At 33.1% G+C, this 27942-nt stretch overlaps 1 protein-coding gene across 3 annotated transcripts in view; it reads left to right on the top strand.

Annotated features, from left to right (window-relative positions):
- The window catches only part of LOC118197897 (glutamate receptor 1-like), a 396844-nt gene that overhangs the window by 197595 nt on the left and 171307 nt on the right, over positions 1-27942 (top strand). For all 3 annotated transcript variants that reach the window (XM_085808310.1, XM_085808312.1, XM_085808311.1), the window contains exon 5: positions 7940-8104. In XM_085808310.1, coding sequence (XP_085664436.1) covers positions 7940-8104 — 165 coding nt within the window. The remainder of the gene's footprint in view (positions 1-7939; positions 8105-27942) is intronic.

Genomic DNA, 27942 nt, shown 5'->3' with positions numbered 1-27942 from the left:
CTATATTATGTAACATTTCTCTACATTTTAAACCAATTCTGTAGTTTCAAAGTATAGCTAATGTGGATTCTTCAGACTAATTCTAGAAAAAGATATCTTTCGAATACACTATTGTTCTTTAGACTCCGGTCATTTAACCCTTTAACTGTCAAGTTATTTTGATGATTTGGGTACACAAATTGTCAAATTTTTTTATTGGAAAAACCAAATGTAGCCGAAATAAACATCTCCCGATATATATTCGGGTATTACAATACGATGCACTCAAAAGAAAAAAAATTACCCCGAGAAATACTCGGGCGTGACATTTTCGAACAGACAGTTAAAAGGTTAAAAGGAGTGTGGTTACAACTTTTCTTGCAGTAAGAATAAAATGTAGATACACAGACCGATAGCATGCGTACTGCTTATGCATTGTTTGGAAATGCCAATGTAGTTAGTACTCTGTATCCATTTCTGTTTCATATTACTTGTTTAACATGACATGACACTGAATTAAACAAAATTTTAGTATTATCTTAAGGAAGACCTATCCAAGCTGCATTAATCCGCGCACAAAATTCGCTAATATTTTGCTGGGAAGACTTTCACCAACGCATTACACATTGCTTGACTTTACCCCATACTCATAGGGGATAAACCAGACTATCGAGGCTGCCAAAATGAATGGCATATTGTGAATTCTAAATAAGATTCGTGTTATTTCTGCAGTATGAGAAATGACATTGTTTTTATAGAAGTTATGAAGGAGGAAAATTGTCATTGTGGAATTTCAAATGTAAGTAGAATGTGTTTTACTTATCAATCATTTTTATGGTGGTTGAAATTGTTTAAGATGTTCCCATCCATTCAAAAGAACTATGCATAAGAATGATCCCCGTAGGTGCGATATGTTAAGAATGATTATAGTCTTCTTGATATTTCTCATTCCATCGGCAACAAACAAAAATGTCTCTATCAGTTTTAGTTAAACAGAACAGGGCACGCCTAACGTTCGATGCGCCACTGTAGTAATAGCTGTAGATTATGAATCTTGATATTAAGCTCCACATGCGCAATTTTTAGTTCAAGGAGTGTGATTTAATTCCTGTAAATTTTATTTTCTTCTTTCTCTATATTAGGTTCTAATATTTTTCAAAGATATTTAAATCATATATAAATAATATTAAACATAAATACCACATGATTGTGCAATTGTGTGGGAATAGAAGTTTGACAGCATCTATAATAAGCATAAATTTAATGTTTCAGCATTTTCCATTATAACTATAATTTATTTGCTTGTATGTGAGTAAAAGTATAAAAGTTTAAACTAAAATTCTTTTTAATCTCTGTTTAATTATTAACTGAATTTATTAAAATTGAAAATACCTAAGTTAATTTATTATGCATTACAAATGATAAAATGTCATATACAAATTGCTTTCGGGTTTTTCGGTGCTTACAATAAAACCTTTCAAGCAATGCAAAGCTGCAGAATTATCGAGTGTATGAATTATTGGCATTTTCGACAAGTTGTCATAAGCTTTATTTATTACAGAAATGTTAAATTCTGATAGACGAAAATACAAAATCGAAATATCATTTGCTCCGTGTAGATGAGTTTCAAATTTAGATATAAATCAAATTACCAGAGAAATAAATCAAAGTAAAAATACAAAACTAAAATTAGGTTATCACTATATGAGTTGCTACAACTGCTAAAGATTCAAACCTCTGAAAATAAAAGTTAAAATATATAAATGGGGTTTAGCTAGAAAGACAGTTTTCTTTCTTTTCTTAAGTTACTCCTTTCGTGCTAACTGGTGACTTATTTTATGCTTTTGCTTCAAAATTCGGAAGAGGTAAAGTTTAGCAGTGCTGTACAGTTACGGCAATCAATTACCGTTTGCATAATGAAAAATATTTTCGTTCAATCTCCTGCTCTAGCTTTTAAGTTGAATTTGCAAGAACGTTTCTGGAAATAAAATACATCTTAATTATGCATGGAAAAGCAGAACACTTTATGAAGATCTTATCATAATCACATGGCCTTATGTGTGTTCAAACCAAACCTCGGATTTAGTTTTTTATTGAAATTCGGTTGCACTTATAAGGATGGGTTACATTCTAGACTTAAAAATTACTGCTAAGAGATTCTGTCTTTCAACACGTTAAACATAAATTTAGATAGGCACCATACTTATGATTAGTAATTAAACACCAAGTTTCATCAACGTTACTATAGATTTTAGAAGGATATATGTATGCTTCCCATTTTATTTGACTATACAAACTAAGGAACAAAATTTCAGTTTTCCTTCAGAGGGTTTGCTTAAAATTTCAAAAGTTAAAAATTGCCCAGATTTTCTTATTTGAAAAACAAATATGTAGATGATTTTGATCAGTTTCGTCACTTGATGAGCAACATCACCTCAGAAAGGTGCCGAAATGTGTTTCCAACTAATTTGCTGGGATCTAATGTTAAATACTGAAAATCTTGGAAATCATATTTTCATACTTTTTATTTTGATTTATAATCACAATTAACAATGTTTTGCAATTTGGTACCAAAGCGTTTCTTATGTGATGTTGCTTATTGCAAACTGCAGAGTTATGCTCCATCTTAGGGCAGAAAACTTTTGTAATGATACTTAAATTCTATAATTTTATCAGAAATTAATGAATTTCAAATATAATTAACTGATATATCTAATAAAATAAATTCATGTTAATAATCCTTTAGTTTTAACTTTCGGCCACCGTCTGTAAATGTGCTACTGCAATGTCTGCACTCTTGGCTTTCAAATAATATATATTTAAAAAAGAAAATGCTAAACGTTTTTTGCTTCGAAAAACTATGTTATTTTTAATAGTATTTATTACATTTGTTTCTCGCATTCTTGTGCAATTTTAGGTTTTTAGATTCAAAGTTTCAAGAGCTTTAAATGTTGACATTATGATAAATGGAACAAGTTTTAAAAACTTTTGCCAAGGAATTTAAAATATTAACCTTACAAAATTTCCATTTTAGCTCGATAAAACTGAGAGTTTTAGATTTGTCGAGAAACGAGGACAACACAGTACGGAAAGGTTTCGGCTATGAGCAGGGTTTTTAACAATATAACTCTTATCATAAAGAATTGCGTGCATTTATTTAAAATAAAATTAAACTTATTTCCCCTTCAGTTTCAATTACAATCAATCTAGAAAAAATTACGAGATTTCTCTTCAAGAAATAATATAAAAGCAAAAGTTTTTTTCCTTTCTAAAGCCAACAGTCAGCTTTCGGTGTGTTTTGATATTTTAAAGTCTCGTTTCGTTCCTTTTAAGTCTATGTATATTTTTCAACAAGACTGTGGCTTTACTGCAATGTTTACTTTTTAAAGCCCAGTGCATGAAAGAAAAAAATGTTACATGATTATGGCGGCTTGCCAGAAACTTTAAACGCATTTATAGGTTTTTAGTGTTCGATATTTTTTTGTGCAAGTTACGGGAAAATCCTTCTTAGTCTTCTTAAAAGTGACTAGAAATTCCTGGATAAAAAGAAACTTTTGTCTGCACATTTGATTTTGAAAAATCGCTTCGTTTTCATTTTTGGAATTATATAAAATTGAAACGACATTATTTCATGTTTTATCGTATGTAGTTCATTTATCATTACTTAAAATTCCTGCTGTCTTTAAATTCCTTGGTCTTAAAGATTAAATGGGCTGTCGTTTATAGTGAATATTGTTCGATAATTTTGGCCAAAATATGATTCATGAAATGTTCTAGTATATAACGTGGAAAAGTTGTTCATGTTATATTGAATCTTGTTGTCTATCAAGCTTCTTAAATTCTGTCAGTCTTCTGTCAGTCATAGGCTCTAAGTACAATTTTTACCAAGAATTTTTTTACATATCGTTTACACAACAAGTTACTGCAATTCTATTTTGTCTTTTAATTTGAATGTATTACTAAAATATTGGATATTCGTACTTTTCAAAATATCAATAGACCGGAAAATTTTGTTTTGTTTTGAGTTTAAAATGATAAATTTTTCCTTTATTGTACGTTGTCAGATCTGTCTCTGTTATTCCACATAAACTAAATTAGTTTCTACAATGAACCTGGCGAAATCTCGCATAGGCTTGAATAAATTACCAGCGCAGAAAAAGGGTGAAAAATAATTCTCTATTTTTAATTCAAATAATTAAAAGAACCGGCACGATCTTTGTGCTTACAATGGCATCGTCAACTTGCGGTGAAACTGAAATGTAGAATATAATATATAAGTCAAAAATAAACTAGTGCTGGATTAGCACGTTAAATTACGCCTAACAGGTTGACTCACAAAAGCCTAGCAGGAATGATGATAATCTGGCTAGCGTAACAGCGAGATAGCAACGAAACGTGCGCTGGCTAGCGAAAACACGCTCTGAATAAACTCAGAGATTCACCTGTTTAAATAAAATTTACATCTTGGCGAGAAAATGCGAGGGGAAGTTGAGGAGTTCAGGAAAAGTATCAAACTTAAATTTGTTATGCAAAATAAGGGAAACCCTACAATGTGAGTGGGAAATACGACACACTGAAAATGGTTTCATAGAGCACTGAAAAATATGGTGCATTTTCAACAGCGAATACTAATATTAACAAACACAAAAGTAAATATTTTACATTAACACAGTAAGGCGTCAATTCGAATTTTAGTCATTACTTTCAGTTCTGGCTTACCGAAATTTGACTGAAATATATTTTCTTTTTCATATGTAAACCTAATATTCGATACTTGGAGCATTTAAAAAACTTGCTGTTACTTATACGTAAATTTACGTTATAAGTATAATGGTTTGGACTTTTAAAGATGAATATTCAAGCCTGCAAGCAATTTTGTTAACTATTCTTAACTTAACAGTTATGAGATTCTCATGTTACATTTTGTTATAATTATGGCTGTAATGTTTATTTTTGAAACGATTGCGCTGACTAAAATAAACGTATTGGCTTTGGTTGAATTTGTACGTATTTTTATTAAGACTAGTAATTTTAATTTGAGGTTTCGTTTCCTTTCCCAACCAAGTAGAGGATCCATTTAATTTGTTGCCCTCTGAAACTGCTAGTTTTCTTTCCTTCCAGCTTAACGGAGAATCAACCTTCGCTTCCTGCACAATACCATGATATTGCGATGTTGTGATAAACATAGACCTCCCCATTTCACATTTTGAGATAAACTTGATTCGAATTTCTCTTAAAATAATAAAATAGCTAGGTTAGCGGATAAAAGTATGAGTTTCAGATACATTAAAAATAAGAATTAATTGCGGAAAATCTACTAATATCACTTTATAATTAACCTACAATGAAGAAAATCTATCCAGTCTAGCATCATAATAATTATGTTACGCAAAGAAATGTTTATTCATTTATATTTAATTTTGATGAATGAAAATTTTGTTTCCTTTTTAAAAGAGGAAGTTTTTTAATAAAGTAACAATGTAATGATAAAAAAAAACAGTACTGCATATCTAAAATATTGTAAATGCTGTGCAGTTTAGTATTCTGCTAAGTATCCGTCACTCGCATACAAGAAGATTCTGACTAGCCTCTCTGAGCACAATTTATACGTGCAAGGAAATATATTTTACATTCCTTTGGTTAACATAATCAGTAATCATTTGCTGTCAAGTAATGAATTTAAGCAAAACAGCGTTTAATATGATATGTAGTAAAAACTTTTAATGTTTCTAAAATAACTCATTTCAAAATTATCCATAGAAAAATTTAGCTCAGTTTCTTTTATACATATTGTTAGACAGATACCTAATTTAAAAAGATTGCATTTCTTGCACAATCAAATACAGCTCTCAAACCAAATCTTGAATGTTATATTCTTTATTTCTTAATGCTTCACTCAAAATAGGTGATTAAGTCTACGTCAGGAAAATGAATTTTAACATAAGCGTGTAAAACCGGGCAGTTATTCTTTGTGGGATATGATTGAAAATATATTAATTGCAATTCTCCGTGATTTTTATTTAGTTGTTTGTGATGGTTATTTAACGATCCTTAACATCGATATATTCCATATATTTGGGAAATGTCTTAAGACTAGAATAACAATAAATTGACATATTTTTGTGTTGTTTATATTAAATCAAAAATGAAACTCCCAAGATAAGGAATGCGCGGTAAATTTATGTAAAACCCATTTTTATTATTATTTCCAACAGCATCTATGTAAAACTATACACTAACAGACAATTCATAGTTACGTGATCATAACAGTGCCCTAAGCAAGTTTGGTCATTAAGTTTTAGGGATGGATATTATTTGTTGTATGGAGTGTATTTATTTTTTGCTTTCACTTACAACGTCAAGATTCTCTCATTACAGTTTAGGAGAGTTATCGGTGAAGAGAATCATGTAAGAGGATTTTCCTAATTAATTTCTCTAACATAATTTAGCAGGGAGTAGGTGCATGCAAAACCTACTCCCTGCTAAATTGACATAAATGCCATCTATTATTTCATTAAGCTCATATCATAATCCATTACATGTATATCAAGATGCAAGGAAAGTCAAGAAAAAGGTTTGAAAAATCGTTCTATTTAGAACTCAATTTTCCATCTTGCATTTATACTTATTTAGACCTCTTCAATCCTTATTTCCTTTAGTTTGACTGGTTATTACTACCACAAAACGACAACTATACTCTTATTGCGGTAATAAATAATGACCATGAAATGATTTTTACACTTACTGTATTGTGCTAGTTATCTTTACAATTACATAGAACTAATAGAATTATCTTCACACTCATACTATAATTCATACAGTGTACGTTTTGCAAGTTGCGAAATTAATCACAAACTGCTCCATAAAGGCTTCCAACTACCAGCAAATACTGAAATATAGAAAACATCAACTCGGATAATTCATTCGATATTATAAATACTGCATGATATCTTAATTCAGTTCATCTCAAATATTAAAGTGAAAAGTCGCAAATTTGGGGCCATTGGTTAGCTTCCTATATTTGTTTATTAGCACTCTTCAAAATGCAAAGGCTACGTTTATAGAAATTTCGTTTACACGCAGTATCAGAAAATTATCGCTAAGAAACGTAATTCAGTTGAGCATGTAAACATAGTGTTATCTTTCCTGCTTTTTCAGCTATTAAAAACAACCTTTCCTCCCAGAAAATGAAATATTAGCTTTCTCACGAATGCAGAAACAATTTCACAGTTAAAACAAGAAAGAAACCTATGTTTATGTATCATTTGTTATACATGCGTAAGTAGTGAATCACAAATATGTATGAAATTTTAACTGTATGAAGGGGCACGAGATATAACATGACAGGATCTAACATTGAGATCAGAAGAAATATAAATAAAATTAATTAAGTGTCTTGATTTGTACAATTTTATACATTGCTATAATGTCAGTATTATGGTACTTTCCGTGTAAATATGTATGCAAGATTGTACATTATGTTTTGCATCTTAAAACCACTAATTTCTTTTGTAGCTAATGAACTTGCATAAAGCGGAAATAAAATAAGCCAGGAAGGGCTTATTTTTTATAATGTTCTATTGGAAGATTTACCGAAGCCGTTATTACTTTTTTCTTATTTCCTCCTATTACCTTAACGGAAGCTTTTAAACTGACTTTTCCTTAATTTGGGTTTCAATGTGTTTTGTCTCATGTGCATCATTCATGAGAGTACGTATGTACTATAAAATCTTATAAGGTATGTGCTAATTCCATAATTTAAATGCCATTTGCTAAATACAAATATTTCTAATGAAACAAAGGACACACATATTATACATAAAGGAAAACCATTTTTCTTTAGCGGTTCTGATAACCAGAAAACAAGTATATTTTTTAATAGTTTTCCATGCTTGAAATTTTGCAAGACGGAGGGATTAAAAGATGCCCAGGTTTTATTAAAATTTTCATTTGTCCGCAGGTGATGGATGAGTACTGGAAGAGTGACGTCCAAGAATTTGGAGCTATTAATATCACCGGCTTCCGTATTATTCAGCCTCAAAGTGAGGAGACTTCTCAATTTCTCAGCATGTGGAAAACACTAAATGCCTCACGTTGGCCTGGTGCTGGTTCTGAACATATCTCGGTAAGTAGAAACTGAATATTGGTTTTTACAGTCTAGCTTATTTACACTTTCTTACTTTAAAGCCTGGTGAAAAGGATAATTTTCAGAAACTTCATTTTAAAATATAGAACAGATCTTTCTTAAAACCTGTCAAACTACTGTTAGAATGCAGTCTTAAAGATCATGTATCATTCAGCATGGATTTCAGATGTTTGACATTCGTAACATGAAATTAAATATTCTGCTATGAACTTGTGATTATAATATATGTAATGTAATATCGTAAGGAGACAAAATTCTACTTTTATAAAATGCTTTCATACTATTTTGCGCAATTTTAATAGCATTGTTTCCTTGCTCTAAGCCTGAAGCATTCATCCTATAAGATATTTCAACCGCCTTCCTAGCGAGCCTTCGTGGTGTAGTGGTCAGCACCACTACACCACGCTTCTGAAATACCGACTCAGGTACCAGGAAGGTACCTGAGTCGGTATTTCAGAAGTACGTGGTTCAATTCCCGGCGATTGCTCATTTTTCATCTTGCCTGCTTCTAAGAAATACCTAATGTCTCTACAGTGGCGCCTGAACTAAAAGGGTGTTGGATAATGATTCCCCTCACCCAGGATTTGGCTATTGGGTCCCCTAAAAACCCCATTTGCCCTTTAAAAGGGGGGAGTATATAAGGTATTTCTCCCACCTTCCTAGCGTGCCTTCGGGGTGTAGTTGGTTAGTGGCTCTGCACGCTGGGCCGGTATTCCAGAAGTCCGTGGTTCGATTCCCGTAGAAGGCGGTAGCTCATTTTTCATCTTGCCTGCTTCCAAAAAATACTAATGTTTCTACAATCCAACTAACGTTACGGGCTACAGATTAACGGTTTACAGATTCTTTTTTAGTATGATAATCTGAAAATGTTGCATGATTTTAAGTTTTTATTAGTTATATACTTCGGCATTCGTTCCGTTTCAAATATTGCTAGTGAGGGAGACATTGATCATGCTTTATCTAAAAAAAATCCATTAATCACCACCAATCCTAAAACGAATCCGTTAATCAGCAGATCAACATCTATTTTGCAAAAATCTCTAAAGTTATTTTCATTGTTTCGAATTCATGTCGGCTAGACGCATAAAACATTATTTAAATCAGTAAATAAATATTTTATTATGTCTTCCAATTTTGTACATTATATCCAGCGATATTTGCTAGTTTGAATTAGCCGCAGTATTTTGTAAAAATGAATTCTTGCAGATCAAAGCTGAATAATAATTAATAAAGAAGTCATATTTTACTTCATAATATTAAAGGCTGCTTTACGGTGGTAGTACGAATAGCTCAAACAATCAGAAAGCAGGTATAGAATGACAGCAATACTTTTCTCGTCAAGACTAGCAGTTACAGATTTCCCCCAAACTACAAATCAAAGTAAGCATATTTTTTTGAAAATATTGTAGTTATTTAAGTCGGTTACATTTAGTGCTCAGCCTAATAAACATTTGAAGTGTAGAGACATTAGGATATTTTTTGGAAGCAGGCAAAATGAAAAATGAGCAAACGCCTTCGCCAGGAATCGAACCACGGACTTCTGAAATACCGACCCAGCGTGCAGACCCCTACACCAGGAAGGCTCACCAAGAAGGTTGGAGAAATACCTTATATACTCCTCCTTTTAAAGGGCGACTGGGTTTTTTTAAGGGGACCCAATCGCCAAATCCTGGGTGAGGAGACTCATCATCCAACACCCTTTTTTTAGTTCGGGCGCCACTGTAGAGTCATTAGGATATTTTTCGGAAGTAAGAAAGATGAAAAATGAGCAAACGCCTTTGCCGGGAATCGAACCTTGGACCTCTGGAATACCGGCCCAGCGTGCAGAACACTACTCCACGAAGGCACGCTAGAAAAGCTGGAGAAATTCCTTATAGAAGAGTCTAAGAGTGATTTTTATAACTGATTTAATAATAAAGAACGCTTTATTAATTTTGCTGAATGAGAATGCAGAAAATATATTTCTTATTTATACTGTTCACAGTTTTGGAGAATTTTTGAAAATTATTCAACCGTATTCTATAGCTTTATCTTCAGAGCTGTATGTATGCATGTATAACTAAATATTCCAGTGCCTTTAAAGCCGTATCTACGCTTCCAGCTTGAAATTTGTCAAATTATTAATGCAAAACGCCTTAATACGCCGAAGTCATACGCTGTGATACACAATGGCAGAGGTATTTTGGAATTATAGTCAAAAACACATGTTATTTTCAAATGTAGTTTCTCAACGTGCGTGTTTCGATACAATGCTAACAAGATTTAATACATTTTTCAGTTGGGAGGAAGGCATGCTAATATTCGATAATTAAAGGAATGAGGTTCAGAGCTACAATTTATGAATATACTTTATGTAACACAATTTTCTTTTAAATATTGAATCTCATTCAGTCTTAAGCAATTTATTTTCAGCTTTATTAACTTTCTATTTCTACTGTGTTATCTACTTGTCTTATGGTTTTTATTTTGTTGTTTCCAGCCCTTCTATTTTCTAGGATGTTTCAAGTAATTTTTATATAAGATTTTAATAGAAAGTGCATGGAAGGCGAAGTTACAAGCTTTATTTCCCTAAACAATAATCGATGACAACTATTTCTCATCTCAAAATCTTTCACAACAAGATGCCCAATTTCATAAAATTAGTCTCAACATGTGAACGGGATGTGTTTAGTTTAAAAATAAATATATATGTGATGTATCAGCTTTAGTCGTAGCTTAAATGATCAGACGATAAGTTTTTAAAAAAAAACAGGATCCATTTATTATTATTCAGGAGAAAATAGCAGTTACAAAATCAGATCTCCGCAGTAAATAAAAAGAATTACTAATAACTTTTTGTATGAAGTTTACTTCATCGTGACATTTAAGAAAAAGCCCCGATATTCTTTTGCAAGTCCTTTTATAGCCTCTGGAAAGGCGGAGCTTCCAAGAAATGACGTCAGCCTTTTCAGCCAATCCAGTTCGCTTTAAATATTTCCAGAACATTCTATAACTGTCCGTGTAGAAAAAGCGGGAAAAACAACTTGACTATGGCGCTGTGGATTTAATTCTACGTAGTTTCAAATAAGAGAACGTCGCCATTAAAAATAAAAAGAACATACAGTTAGAATTTTAAGTGTATTCTTGATTATGGAATTTTATTATTACAAATATATGTAATATTTCTGTAGTAGAACGCAGGTGGTTTTATCTGCAATGAACAGGTAGAATTTTGATGTCTTAGAATGCTGAAAGGACGATCCACAATGAAGAAGAAATTTGGCAGACAAAAATAATTTAACAGAAATAATTTAACTTTTATTTCAGTAAACATGTTGTGGCCACAAACAAGTTGGCACATTTATTGTGCTTATTCCAAAAAGCTTACATTTTTGACAGATTTTCAGTAAAAAAGAAGGAGCAGACAGACAGCAGTACAGCTGAGCCAAAGCGGTGAAAGCAAGTGCGTTATGTTCAGAGCGAAATCTTAATTCAGACTGAGTTAGTTTCGGTTCTCAATGCATTTTGATTGGATATTTAATATTGCTGTAAAATGGCTATTGACTATTTGAGTTTTAGTTTCATTTACATCATCAAAATTATGTAACAGTCATATGACATAGATTTTTCTAAAGATGACACCTGAAGACAGATGCGACCGTAATTTCAACACACCATTTTATTTTTTAATAATCAATTTTTAGGACACATATTCTTCTTTACACTTTATCATCATGGGTGCGATATTCACTCCTAAATTTTATACAACATTCATTTCTTTACACGATATACAGCAGAAGAAAGTGGAGCGTCGAAGCAGCAACGAGCAGAGTAGAGAAAAGGGGTACGCATCAAGAAAGCAAGAGATACATGGCAAAAGATGTCTTTAATAAGATTGGATAAGAGCTTACCGCAATGCAGCATAATTACAGAAGCAAACATGATACGGATTGATATTGAAAGACGCAGTCCTGAAAGATATTATAAACAATATTTTAAATAATTTCCGCTTTTATGAAAATACACAAATTAAAATGAATAATTACAATGTCATTGCTAATTTAAGTTATAATTCTGAGTTACATATTTTATGTCTTATATATATACTTTTTTCTTAAGTAAAACTCCATTTAGTAGGTATTTCCTTGTACTTTTATTAATATTTTCTCAACATTCTGTGAAATTTACTTAGTAAACATTTAAGCCCAGCTATATACTTAATGAAGAAGGCTTTTGTGCGAAGGACCAAAAGAAGTAATCGTTAAAACAATTTTTTTTTGTATGATATCTCCTTGTCTTAAAATGATGTCTTGGATTTAAATCGGAAATAAATCATGAAAAACATATCCTCTAGGTCAGTAAATTTTCTTATTTTCACTTAAAATATACGTAATGATTTCCTTCATCTAATCGTAGATAAATATAAAAGCAGAAACACAGATGGGAGCAAATATACACACCAGCACATCACTGACAATAGACAATTACATAATCTATCGCCTGCAGCATCTAGAGTATATATATTTCGTAGAAACTGTGATGGCTGCTTGTATTACGAGACTAAGTATTGATTCATATACTATCAATGACATTTTTATCATGTTCTTGGATGCTGTTAAATTTGAAATACTTTTAACTTTTCTTATCACGTACTTCCTTGTGCATATTTAGACCAAAACATGAAGCAGCTTTAGAATTGTGGTATTTCAAATTTTAAGTGGTTAATTATAAAATTTATGGTAATAAATTATCGATAAATAACTGCATTAACATGGGTGAGTTTTAACTCCCTTAGGAAGGTAGCGTATTGCCATTAAGACAGATCCTAGCTTTCTACTCCTATCTTCCTATCTTAAGACAGTCTTAACTACTTTAGACTTAAAGAGATTTATCTTATAAAATAATTTTCAAAAGCCATTATGCTCTGCCTTTCGGTACCGCAGTAGGCTTCCCTAACCACTATATTATCTAGGCGGCTCTTTAAGAAACTTGTCATAGTAGCTCTTAATCAATGGCACTTAGTCAGAATATTTGGTCAATCTCCAGTTCTTGTTTCATCACAGATAATAAAAGATAATTTTATTGGAATTTTTACTTGAGTTAAATATCATTGATTGTAAGTTACTTGAGTTAAATATCATTGATTGAGTAAATATCAATATTGAGACATTACAAAACCTTTTTTACAGAACTCACCCCATTGACAATATTTTCAAAATATTGAATTAATAAATTATTTTATGATTTTATGAAAAATAAATTATTTTCAAAATATATTTCAAAATAAAAAAATTCAAAATATATTTCAAAATATTGCCCCTCGAAATGTGCATTTAATTCGATACGTGTAAACTGGAAGTGGATACATGTAGCAAATTATGTATCAATATCTAAATATCTATAAATATCTAAATAAATCATTCTTAGATACATATGTATAATATATTCATAACCATGTATAATATATTAATATTCATAACGTGTATGTTCATATTCATAATCATTTTTAGATACATATGTATAATATATTCATATTCATAACGTGTATGTTCATATTCATAATCATTTTTAGATACATATGTATAATATATTCATATTCATAACGTGTAGACAACTGAGTTAACGTGTTATTATAAATAATGGCTAAAGCATTAAATCACACAGATAAATATTTGTTAATGCATCACATTAACCGAGCAATATGTGCAATGCTTCATACTTTCTAGGCAGTGTTTATGAATTAATTGTCATAAAAATGTGTGTTATTAAAATCATTTAAAGAATTTTTTTTTTTTTTTTTTTTTTTTTTTTTTTTTGAGAAAAATTAGAGACAAATGTTTCGATAGGATCTTCAAAATTTAATCAAATTCTAGAGAACTAGGTTACTCGTATATTATTGCAACTGTCTTAAAAATATTGAAAAGAAAACAAAATCTAAGTCTACAAGTCATTAAAGCCTCAGCGGTTGCAGTACAAATGTTTGATCCTAAACGAATACACTTATAATCATGGTTTTCACATTTTGAAATTATTTTATTATTATTATTAGAATTAGTAATTGTAGCCTGATAAAATACAAAATGTTTGGCGTTTTGACAATAATAATCTAAATTTTAAATATAATAAAAAATATTTTTAAAGAATAAAATATGTTTTTACTAATGGGCTTTAAACACTCGAAACGTTACCCAGAATTATATATACCTATTCAATATAATGCGTTTCAAAAATAAATGTTTAACATTTATTTATTTTTAATTACGTTTATTCAAAGACTGAATCTTGATCGATATCGATTTAACTTTTAATGATATTTAACTTAATAAATACTAAATTCCTAGAGTGAGAAATAAAGAAAAACCTATCTCGAAGAGCATGAAAAATTATGCATAGTGTCCCGTATTAATGATAAATCAGTAAATAAATATCAAAACCCTTTAAGAAGCATTGATTACGATCTGCTTATCATTTGAATATTATGCGAAACCTGGCAACCATTGGATATTTGGAAGCGAGAAATTTCTAATAATAAAATGTGTATCGTCCTAAGTCAAGCGCGGGATGTTCGATTCACTTCTAACAGAGAGAAGCAAAGAACAAATTCAGAGCTCAGTTCTAGCTCTGAATTTCAAAGGAATGTGAAAGCAGTACCCTAATTTCTTATATAGTGACATAGTCCATATGATGCGTACGAATGAATGTATGTATCTAGGTATATATACAGGTTGATGCTAAGACATCGCAGCACGTCAGAGAAATATGCAGTGATTTCATAAAATACCTTTTCCGGTATATGAACACATATCGGCCTATCTGTTCAACCAATCGAAATGAAATTTCAAATATTTTTATTTGAAGGTATGTGCTCGAGATTGGTATTATTTAAATCAATAGAATTCTTGAACAGGATAACATTTGCTGTTACAGTGAAAAAATTTACAAATTTTTCAATGGAAAGACACACAGTTTTCCTACGCAAATTAATCAGTGCACTGAGGAACTATGAATCGCTTTGGAAAGATGCACGTATGACAGAAATTCCCGAGTTAAAACATTTGCAAAGGAAGAGCATTGTAAAAGACTAATGACGACACAACAGAGGAGAGGAAAACAAGTTTCCTTAGAATTATAAGTTTTCGACGTGTACAATTTTTAACCTATTCGTCGTCCGTAACGCGTCTAGCGCGTTCAAGTGAAACTTCTGCAGGGCGGCCGTAACGCGCTTCAAGCGTTATTCTACATTTTAAAACTTTTAAATGTTTAAAACGCTTTCTAAATGTTTACTTGCTTGAGTTTTTATTTTTGTTTATTCTAATACCTCTCAGAGGGCAGTACTAATCAGGCATTCTATTTCTAGTTGGATTCATCCCCCCCGGATTTTATGAATATTCACGCCATTTTACGTAAGATACAAGACAGTGAGAGATCTTCAACGTCTACTCAGCAGAAAAAGAGAAAAAAATCAGGTTGTGAATTGTAAAGACAAGAAGTATATACGTTTGATGAGTACAGTCCATAATAACTTTATGACTGATGTTGAAACACGGAAAAGAACTGTAAAAAAACTAATAATTGTAAAAGATTACAAGAGCAAAATGGGAGGAGTGGACCGCCTGGATCAGATGTTATCAAATTAATCCTGCTGTTAGAAATAAGCAGAAATATTATTACTTTTCCATTATGCTTTATTTCCTTATAATTTTACTTAATATTCATTGACATTCATCCACTACGAAAGTTATGTGAGAAAACAACATTACACGCTGCGAAAAACAAAGGGCCGTTGGGGAGAAATTTTCGCGGCAGGAGAGGACGGCGAAAGGGTTAAAGCAGAGTCATCTCCCGTAGCCCTGCAGTTTCTTGGTCACCGCAAACCCGCTACTTCACTCCGATGGATTTCTTGTTTTTTCGTTATCTGAAATCTAAAGTCCACACATCTAATCCACGAAATTTTTCAGAACTGAAAGATGCCACAAAACGGGAAAATATACAGATTCCATCTACTATGTTACGTTCGTCATTCAGTGCGTTGCCGTCTGCGCAGGTGGGTACGTTGAAAAGTTGTAATTCCAATTTAAGTTTTTTACCCTTTCCTTTAGTGTTTTATCATTGGTCCTTTACAATGGTCTTCTTTGCAAATGCTTTACGCTGGCAATTTCCGTCATAATGCATCGTTCCGAACTCATTTATGATTTTGCATTGCGCTATGTTACCATTCAAAAATTTGGAAATGTTTTCATCGTAACCATGACCATGAGAACTATTGTTTAAAATCATCACAATCTCAAGCACGTGTGTTTAAGTAACAACATCTGAAATTTCATTTCGATTGCTTGAGCGCATAGGCCGCTAGGATTTCATAACATCGGGAAAGTTTTTCCGAGACCACCCTGCATATTTCGAAAATTAGAGCAAATACCTATAGTTATACTAATTTTAAATGAAGTAAATAGTGCAGCATTTTTAAGAAAACTTTGTTAGAAATTGTAAACGTTTTAGAGGTTTAAAATATGAGCATTAACTTTAAAATTGCTGATGAAAACACTCTGTTGTGTAATAATTCATAAATGACTTTAATATGTTATTAAGTTATGATTCGAGCACAGTTTTTTAAAATTCGTTAGTTTTCTTAAAAGATAGCGAAAGGTATGTTACAGCCAGAAGCGGCTGATTTTCCCATGCTACTACCCACTCGGGTTCGAAGGTCAGCCAAGGATGTGAATCAGCTACGTGCTGAAATGAGACCATCCCGTGGCCTTGAACAATTAGAAACTAAAACAAGCAAGCAATTTTATCCTGACTGGAAAAAATACTGGTCAAAATATTTACTCTCTTTTTACCTTTGGTACCGTATCTTGCTGTCATTTTTACACAGCCTCTCTGATCGCTATTGCGGTTAGCGATGCTGGCTCCTGTATCACTGGGCTCGGGTTCATACCCCGAGAAAGGCATGAATGTTTATATGTGTATGGTGTCAATGTGATGTGGGAGCGCTTAAAACACGGGCTACTTCAATAACCATTGAGCGAGCAAGAGATACCGGTATCCCTGTCACTTCTACCTGTTTCTGTGACTAATTTACACAGCTTTCATGATGCTACATTTGTCCTCATTGTTTGGCTATAAGTTAATTTCATTTAACATTCACTTATCATTAAGAAAATTTATTAATATTTTATCTAGGTCTTTGTTTTTTAATTTGATTTAATTTTTATTCAAAACTTTCGATAATCTTCCACAGAGATTTGGCAAGTCTAAGTTGATAAATTAAGACCTGAGGAATAGCTTTAATTCCTTATAAATTTTACAGTTTAATTTCCCCTTCTAACATTGGCTCCATGCACTTCGTAGAAGACATTTATTTTGCAGTACATTTTGAATGAATACTGATACTTTATATCTGTAAAATGTGTTGAAATCTTTCCAGAATTGTCTTATAAATTATGCATCTTTTCCTGAATTTGATAATGGTATCCAACAGACATCAATTTGGTCTGTATGAGACCTCAATTAAAATGAATTATTCGATATGTTTCTCCCAAACAAAATGTATATATATATATATATATATATATGTATATGTATATATATATATATATATATGTATATGTATATATATATATATATATGTAATAATAAAATTCCATAGTCAAGAATACACTTAAAATTCTAACTGTATGTTCTTTTCATTTTTAATGGCGACGTTCTCTTATTTGAAAGTACGTGGAATTAAATCCACAGACCCGTAGTCAAGTTGTTTTTCCTGCCTTTTCTACATGTACGGTTTTAGAAAGTTCCGGAAATATTTAAAGCGACCTGGATTGGCTGACGTCATTTCTTGGAAGCTCCGCCTTTCCAGAGGCTATAAAAGGACTCGCAGAAGAATATCGGGGCTTTTCTTTAATGTAACGATGCAGTAAACTTCATACAAAAAGTTATTAGTAATTCTTTTTTATTTACTCGAGATATGAATTTTGTAACTGCTATTTCTCCTGACCAATGATAAATGGATCCTGTTTTTTTAAAACTTATCGTCCGATTATTTATGCTACGACTACATCTTCACAAATCTATTTATTCCGGACAAAAGCTGGTACATCACACACACACACATATATATATATATATATATATATATATAATGCGTATATATAAATACAATGCATATATATAGAGAGTAAAGTTTAATTTACGTTTGAAACCTTTTACTTATACAAAAGATTATTATTTAAATTCAAAGAAAACCGTTAATTGATATTCTATACGAAATTCTATGGATATTCCGTTGAAATAGAAGTAGATTACGTCTGATCCAAGGCACAGTTTCTGCTGTGTTATTTTTAAATAAGGGTGTTATCCTCTATACCTGAAGTATTGTTTAACATATACTCCAAATACTGATTCGTAAACGTATGGAAAATGCTATTTTTAATTACAGAATCCTTGTAAAGGAGAGAAGCTTTCATCCATTAGCTGAAGCGCGACTTCTTCGTAAGCCATTAAGTTTTATTAGTCTGATGTTATTACTGTCTGTAAGAAATATCGTGAATTACACGAGAAAGGAATTGATATTAAAAATAACCTTTCCTTTCGCTAATAGAAGATGGTAAAGATATAAATCTTACTGTCCTTAATATCACGACCATATTGAAACGCTTTTTCTCTGATAATTTTCTCCTTGTGTCTATTATATAAAATTTGCAACTTAATAATATGTTTAGTAGCAAAGTTCAATTTAATTTATAAACACTGATATTTGTGCCACTGCTTTTAACCTGTTCTCATAGTGTAGAAAGAAATCCTACCTGATTCAGTAATACTATTATTTATGCAAGTTTCCGTCTAAAAGCTTTAAGTAGAAGTAATAAGTTCGTTTATAGGCTAAAAGAAGAATTGTAAGGCAATAAAACAGAACAAGTTAACAGCCCTAATTCGATGGCAAGGCTAAAGCCGGAAATGAGATGGAAAGTACTAACGGAAGGTAATTGAAGAAGAAGGATTAGAAGCAAAATAATAATGAAGATCTAAGAGAAATCACAGAGATCATCAAATGCGTTAAATGATATTACTGCAAAGATTATACATTAAGTAAGTTTGGAACTTCAGCAGCAAGAAGGGGTAGTTTGATTACCTGGGAAGTTGATGGACACAACTTAGGTAAGAAATACAAATTACGTAAAAGTTTCAAAAATAAAATAAAAAATTTACAAATTGAAAAAGTCAAGATGTACAGCACTACACCTGTATTAAGTGGCTCCAGCTTTCATAGCAAGTAGGTATGCCAGACTAGAAATTCCTAGTAATTAGGAAAAACAAAAGTGCAGCTGAATTTGCACATTTAAAGAGAAGTATATCCTACAAAACTGGCAGCTAAATTTAAATTTAATTGAAGGATTGTAGTTCGTATTTAACAAAACGCAGATGTGTTTAGTGAAGAAAAGATCTCTTTTCCCTGCAGTTTTGGCATTAAGACTCACTATATAATTATTTCCTTTTGAATTGTCCTGAGGTGCAGCGTGAATATGAGTATATGTTTCCTAGACAGGTCTCTCCGAAGGCATATCTTCTTGTAAACACACAAAGTCTGCCATTCTATTGCACGAAAAGTATATTTTTTTGCAAAGCGAATAGCTTCAGTTTGAATCCTTTTCTTTTACTAAGAAAATTTTCAAACCTTCACTGAATTCTGGCCGTATTACTCAAACCTTAAATTTCTTTACTGCATTTTTTTGCTTTTGTAAGTTCATTCTTATCGACAATATATTTTCTTGCTTCAATTCCTGAGAAACTGTGAACTAAGGTTGACTAAAAACTAATATATCGCTAACCATAAAATAAGGTACAAAAGAATTATATTATTATTAAATTATTAAAAGAAAATTAAAATATAAATAAATACATGAAAATTACGATTTTTCATATAAATATTCGCCTGAAAATTTAATATTTTGCCTAAAAGAAACAATTATTACGTGCACTAGAAAAATAGCATTTTGAAATTCTGGAAAATCGAAAATGGTGTTTACATTGACGAATATCGTCATACTTTACGTAGTTTTTTAGCCCAGAAGGGCTATTAATTTCGTTTTGGCATCTTGCATTGAAACTTTTGAATGTCCGTTTCACTTTTCAAATTTTTGCCACCAAATATTATCGCCCTGTGTTATATTTAAAGAAATTAAATAATGAAACATCTGCATAAATGTATGTATGTTTCTCGCATTGTGATAAAACAACAGTTCCTAGAGCCATCGAATTTTGAATAATGTGATTCTTTAGCGAATATGGGCATCTGGAAGCGCTAATTTGGAATTTTTTTTATTATCGATTTCATTTTTTCTAACACTTTAAATAATAACTAACACTTTAAAGAATTTTTATTAACAAACTCAACGATTTCAAAGCGAGCAAAGGCAACACTGTAGACGAGCAAAGGCAACACATTATTTTAATCTCCAGTGCGACAGACTTTCTATCGGAAATTCTAAAGATATGCTCATTTTAAAATTATTTTGCGATATTGCTGCTGAATTGAATTTTATGGTTAACGTGCGAAGAACATGATATTCAATAAGTAAAGGTAACGCACAAAGTGTTAAAAAACGCCCTTTTAAAAGTAACGTAAAATCTGAAAGCTTTCGGATTTTATTTTTTAATTTTTTTTAATTTTAATTTTTATTTATTTATGTATTTATTTATTGCGCTTCTACAGAGTTTAATATTTAATTATTTTGTCACTGTGTACTTTTAAATGATCCGATTCATGTATATTATTTTCAAAAAATATTCAGAATTCAAGTCTGAAAATCCTTTCTCGCTAGAGATGCATTTTTTAACCTGTTGTTACATTAGAGCATGAAAAGCGTTATGCTCTTGGAGTATGGCTCAATGCGCACTTTTCTACACGAACTCTGCATGTATCTACGGACGTATGCATATGTATATGGTGAGTATATACATATCATATCACTATATATCTATGCTCATAATCATATATATATGCTTTTGCACCTGAACATTTATATATATATATACATATACGCACGTGTTCATATATCTATGCGCATATGCATAGATATATGCATGCAATAAAATGGTCGGTTCGAAACGTTCCGGGACAGATTCTTCTCCAAGCTATAAGTGAAGTCAGCACTGTAACAACGGTGGCAGCTTGAACTAGAAACTGTTAACAACAAATGTACAAATGGGTCAGTTAGCTGTGCGCAGATGGAGCAGAGAGTAGAATAGGATTTCACGTTTTAATCAAGAAAACCTCTACGGAGACATTCGAATGTGTGAAAAATATTTACCTCGATAATTGTTTAACTCGCGCACGAGTCGTGGTTTAAACGTTTTAAAAAGCCATAGATGTCTCTCGAGGATAATAAAAAAATCGTTAAACCGCAAGTTTGTCCTACATAATCATTGAGAAACTTCTGAACACCAAACTTCATCTCGCATGCAGAGCTATCGCAGAAGAGTCAAACAACTCTAAATGAAATGTTCACGGCATTCTGTGGGTTACGAAGTTTTGATGAAGAACAAAGTGTGAGCAAAGTTTGTCCCGCACTCATTGACTCTCGAATAAAAACAAACAACAATGCGTGGATACTTGCCGCAACTTGGTTGAAACGGGAAAACGCGGCCAATTTTCTTCTGAAAAAATTATCACTGTTGACACAACTTTGTTGTATCAGTACAACCCTAACAGAAAACGACAAATTGCGGATTGGGTCGGTGATGGTTCTCTAAGTGAAGACATTGCTCATCACCTTTTCTCAAACTAACAGTATTATTCACAGGTCATTTCTTCCACTCCCATCACTGTAAATATCCAGTTTTATCTGTATATCATAGACGCAAAGTAATAGATGGTAACTGCAAAGAGATAATGCTGTAATGGATGATAATGCTGTAAGGCTAATTATTTACAGCTACAGGGCCAGTAGTCCTCTTTTTGTAGTGTAACTGTCACTGTACGTCATAGATTGGTTACGCAGGAGTATTCAACGGATTCATCCAGAATGATGGAAGGAGAGGAATTTTTTCTTGCTGCACGATAATGTACTCACTCACACTGCTAGATTTCGTGTATACTTTCTAGCGACAAAATGAATCACAGTTCTCAACCAACCTCCATATTACCCCAATTTAGTTTTTTTTTCCTTAAAACTCAAACTTCGAACTAAGGTTGAACGCTATGATGACATAATCTACACTCAGGCCACAGGGACACGCAAATTGAATAATATCCAATGCAAGTTCAGCCAGTTTCATATACTATATCAACTATTTTGTGCGTTTTACTCAAGTAAGGGGAGACTTTAGAACACCAGACGCATAAAAAAACCTTCCTTTTAAGTTTTCTCTAGATCATCAATCCATTGTCTGAAATTTTCGGCTACTGATGCTACGATGACTGTTTATAATATAAGGGGTGTTCAAATGAAAAGGTACGAAACATCATCGTAACAACCAAACCAGTTGAAATTTGAATATGCCGCTTTGGCATAATGTATTGAGACATCTAAGGACGCAAATGCAGTATCCGACATGGTTGTGCGCATGAACAAGCGCCCTCGCACGACGCCGAAGTAAAGTAGGCAGTTGTGTATTCCGTCCAACTGATGCGGTAGTGCGTGTAATAACATTTCGGCGTTCACGATGAAAAATTCGACGACTGAGGAGTTTCGAGATGTTGTGAGATTTCTGACTGTGGTGTGGTGTTGCGTGGCCCCAACTTGCCCGCAACAGGAGTAGTGACTGCTATGAACTAGAAATTACACAAACTCTTAAGAAGGGTTTAACTCCCTTTTTATTCCACTTTAGAAGTTACAGATGCGTTCACTTGACGCTCACAAACTACGCCGACCCCGCGGTTAAATAAAAATAGAAAAGTACAACTAAAAATAAATAACAGGATGAATAAATAACAAGTCACTACCTACGAGGCTCTATAAACGTGACTAACTTAACCGCGTTCTAAGATACAGCTGCGATTCAGCAAACTTTCAGAATAAGAAGTTGAAAGATTCAACTAACTGCCGAAGTAGGCACACAGGCCGAAACGCGCGGTTCTTAAACTTCTACCAAGCAACCTTCACGTTCGTGAATCAAGAAAGCACGCTTACAAACTCGTTTCCCTTCTATTTAACTCAAAATTACTTCTGCTAAAAATTTGAATACTCTGGGTGTTCTACTAAAATTTACATACTCTGGCATTGGCAATTCCAGGGGAAAGTAAAGGCTTGACAGGAAAGATAGCTTAAACTTAAAATAAATGTTAGTTAAAATAAACCCTACATTTGCCGTTGCCAGAATTTGGTAAACTTGGAAGCAGGTCCTAGAAACGACCTGTTGAAAAGTTTCCACATTCTAAACTAAAACTGAAGAGCCTCATTTACATAAAACAAACTGTTTTCTCAAAAGTTAGAATAAATTTCTGCAGGTACATAATTTTACCATCTCTTATTACAGGAACCTTTTCTGGTCTTCAGCAACCAATCTTTTCTCTTCCTTCCAGCACCTGGAAGGAATAAGTATCAGTATCTTCTAAATACATTATGATTTATACTTTCTTAACACTGGATAAAGTTGTCGTTTTCGATCCTTTTATTTTCCTTAATTAACTGCTTAATTCACATTCATTCAAACAGTCAAACATGAAATTAACTTTACCCTGGTTCTCCACCATGTGTGGTGTCAAACGGGAATATTCGTGTTTTAGTATTACAACACTTCCCCTAACCACAATGATTTGTTAGAATTCCAACAACCAAATAGACACACCTTAATCGACATACTGAAACTCGATGAGCTATGTTTAACATTCTTAAAATTCAAGTGTAGGTGGAGAACCCTACAAAACACATTGATTCTAATTCCCCCTCATTCATCTTTAGACATGCAGGCTTTCGCTCTAAAGCATGATTTTATCGACAGTTTAATACTTAAATTTGAATTCATTTCTTTCGAGTATTTACTTTTAGCATCTAAAATTTTATGCTTCTAGACTAAATTCTACTTTTACATAACTTTCAAGTATTTACGTATATTTACAAGATTCTAATACATATGATTTTTACACTTTACCATAAAAAGAATAAGATAAAAATAAAGTTTTACTTCACGCATTCTTCGCCAAGCTGGCGGCACTGAAACTAAATTTTTCATTAATACAAGAATACGAAGTTATTTTACTTTCGGCCAAATTTTGGCTTTAACATAACAGAATTAGTCTTTCGACCAACAGGAACTGCTTGCTCTTAGATTTTATACTTAAAGAAAATAATACTTTTGCCTTAGCTAAATAAAGTAAAAGAAACTAAGTCTCAACCGAGACAAATTGACTTCCGTCAAAACATAGAACTTCGTATTTACGCATAACATTTCGAAACAAAAGAAAAATTTAAAGAAGATTTTAACTTATCTTTGAGTTTTCGATGATTGGAACTCCGACATCCTCTTCTGACAGAACTGATCCCACGTTATGGAATTCATAGAGGTCAGTCGTCGCCTTTGGGTTCTTCGAGTTTCGTCCATGGTGATTTTTCTTTTTCGCCCTCTGTACGCCGGCCTCTTGGAGTTGTAGTCTTCGGGTTCCTGTCTTTTCCGTTTTGCCCCTGGACGGCTGGTCTTGGCGGCCTCCGGTCTGGAATTTCTTCTGTTGGTGGTGGTCTTTTCGTACCTCCTTCGGTCTTTTTGTTCTCGTGAACGGCGGCCTTGTTTCCTCCTGACTATCTGGCCCTGGAAGTGGTTTCCTCGACGCAGAATTTCTACTGCGGAACGTTGTAACTGGTCTTTTCCTATTTATCAAAGATTCTTTACGCGGCGGCGTGGATTTCTTGTATTTCTTGAATGCTGGAGTCTGAACATTTTCCTTTCTTCTTTTCGGGACCGTAGCATGACTTGTAGAAGGGCTAGGTTCCTTTTCCGTTCTCTGCTTCTTGGGTGGTGGAGCGGGTGGCGTTACTTCTGGGCCTTCCACTTCTTTTGCGCTTGAGTCCTGCAAGAAACTTTTAAGGATTTCAAAATCATTATGATTATAAAATTTTTTCACCTGGTCGGGACTTGCTTTACAGATTTCCCCTCTCTCGTTCTTAAGGTACAATACGACTCTCTTGATTTGCTGAATTACATATGGGCCTTCAAATTTTGGAGCTAACTTTGCAGTAAAATTGTCTGGGGCACTTGACAAAGAAAATTTCCGCTTTAACACTTTATCCCCAACTTTAAAATCTGCTTCACGGCGTTTTCGATCATAGTACAGTTTCTGTCTATTTCTTGCCGTATCCGAACTTTTAACCGCCTGATCAATGAGTTTTTGTATATCTTTTTGTTTGAATTCTTGCTCTCTTTGTTGCACAAAGAATAATTTATCTAGTGGCGTAATTAACTTCCGTCCTAAAAATAAACCTGCTGGAGTTTTTCCCGTAGTATCATGATTTGCTGTTCTTAAAGCATAAGCTAACTCATTTATGTAGCCATCCCAGCGCTTGTGATGTGTGCTAACATAATTTCGAATTATTTTTATGAACTCTTTCTGCGATGTTTGCCTGTGGTCTATACGGAACCATTTTGATATGGCGTATGCCAAGTCCAGTGCAAATGTTTTCAAATATTTGGCTAACGAATTGTTTACCGTTATCGCTAATGACATTTATCGGTGCACCGTATTTTAAAATGTGTCTGTGTAAGAATGCATCTGCGACTGTTTTGGCTGACCCGCGTTTAAGTGGAACAATTTCTGTCCATTTTGAAAAATGATCTACAATTACTAAAAGAAAACGATTTTTATTTAACTCACTCTGGGGGAAAGGACCAAGAAGATCTATGCCTAAAATTTCATTCGGAAATGTAGCGCGAATGCTATTTAAGTACCCGGCCGGGCTGTAATTAATATCATTTATTAACTGACATTGATTGCAGGACCTGACATACGCAGTTACTATTTTGTATAATTGCGGGAATATATTGCCTCGCGTACCCTTTTTAAAGTCTTTCTGACCCCTAAATGACCCGCTGTTTTCGCGTTGTGTAATTCCTTCAAAATGCTTAATCGAAGCGAGGCTGGGATGACTGGTTTATATTCGAAATTTTCGTTTGTTGTTTTCGTATAAAATAATAAATTATCTATTATTTCATAGTTTTCTGCTCTACTTCTTATTGAATCGATATCTGTGTGTTCAAAGCTTTCGGGGTCTTTCAAATACGCAAATATACTTTCAAACTCAGGATCAGCTTTCTATTCGGCAATAATTCTTTCTCTAGAATCTAAAATTTTGGAAGTCAACACAGCGCATTTGAGTTCATTGCCTTCATCGTCCAGTTTTATGCGAGATAGTGCGTCATCAACATTGTTTTCCATACCCGGTTTATATTTAATTATGAGGTTATACTCTTGAAGTTTTAAAGGCCCATCTTATTAAACTGGGCGTTAGATTTTTCCCCGAGTAAAGTCTACCAACAGCCGCATAATCCGAAAAGACTGTTACTGGCGCTTTGCCGAAATAAACTCGAAATTTGTGTGCAGCCATTAATACGGCTAATGTTTCTCTCTCTGTAGCTGTATAATTCCTTTGCGTAGGGTTTAAAGTTTTACTAAAATATGCCAAAGGATGGCCATTTTGCATGAGAACCGCACCTACGGCATAGTCCGACGCATCTGCTGCAATTTCCATGTTTTCGTCCCCTTCCGGGAATTTCAAAACAGGGGCATTGATGAGTGCTTCTTTTAACCTTTCAAATGCAGTATTTGCCTATGCTGTCCACGTAAATTTACTTTTCTTTCCTTTAATTAGTAACAACGGTTCAACAATGTTTGCAAAATCTTTTATGAAGGACCGATAATAAGAACATAACCCAAGGAAAGAAGAAAGTTTCTTGGCGGTGTTGGGAGGTGGGAAATTCTTGATGGCTTTTATTTTTGAATCCTGAGTTTCTATACCCTTTTGCGAAATTTTATACCCCAGATATTTAAGCTCTTTAGTCACGAACTTGCATTTTGATGCCTTAATTGTAAGACCGGCCTCTTTTAATAATTTAAAAACCTCTTCTAAATCTTTAATATGTTGTTCCAACGTACTACTCGTTATAATTATATCATCTAGATAGATTAAAGTCGATTTTCCTAGGACAGGCTTTAGAACAATACCATAGCTCTCTGGAATGTTGACGGGGCCCCACACAACCCAAAGGGCATGCGTAGAAATGCATAAGTGCCCGATTTTGTGATAAACGCGGTTTTATGTATGTCTTCGGGTTTCATAGCTATTTGATAGTAGCCAAACGTTAAGTCCAACGTAGTTATGTATCTCGTAGACTTAATTTTTCTAATAATTTCCTCTATAACCGGCAAAGGGTAAACTGGGAAATTAGTAACACTATTAAGCTTTCTGTAATCAATATCAAACCTCCAAGCCCTTTTATCCGAAGGAGGGAACTCATTCTTTTTCCTACATAGTACGACTGGACTCGCGTACTCACTATTTATGGACGTTATTATCTGGTTCTTCAACATTTCCTGAATGTGTTCTTCTATGATTTGTTCTTTCTGTTTATCACACCGGTTAGGTTTAGTCCTACAGGGTTTGTCGGCAGTTAACTGTATATCATGCATAACAATTTGACAATTACCAGGCCGTTCTGAAAACAAGTTCGAAAAAGTACTCACCACTTCCTGGATGGCTTGGCCTTCATGGTCATTCAAATGGCTAAGGTCGACTTGCGGTTGTTCCACTGGCTCCACCACCCTCCGATCCATTTCCAGCATAATTCAATTTTCCTGAAAATTCAGTTTGGCCTTCGCGGCCTTTAAAAACTCCATGCCTAAAATAAAT

The sequence above is a fragment of the Stegodyphus dumicola genome, chromosome X1, assembly GCF_044657685.1.
Source record: "Stegodyphus dumicola isolate Sdum_Otavi_A_Nest chromosome X1, ASM4465768v1".
NCBI lineage: Eukaryota > Metazoa > Arthropoda > Arachnida > Araneae > Eresidae > Stegodyphus > Stegodyphus dumicola.
This window is presented reverse-complemented; position numbering and strand designations above follow the sequence as displayed.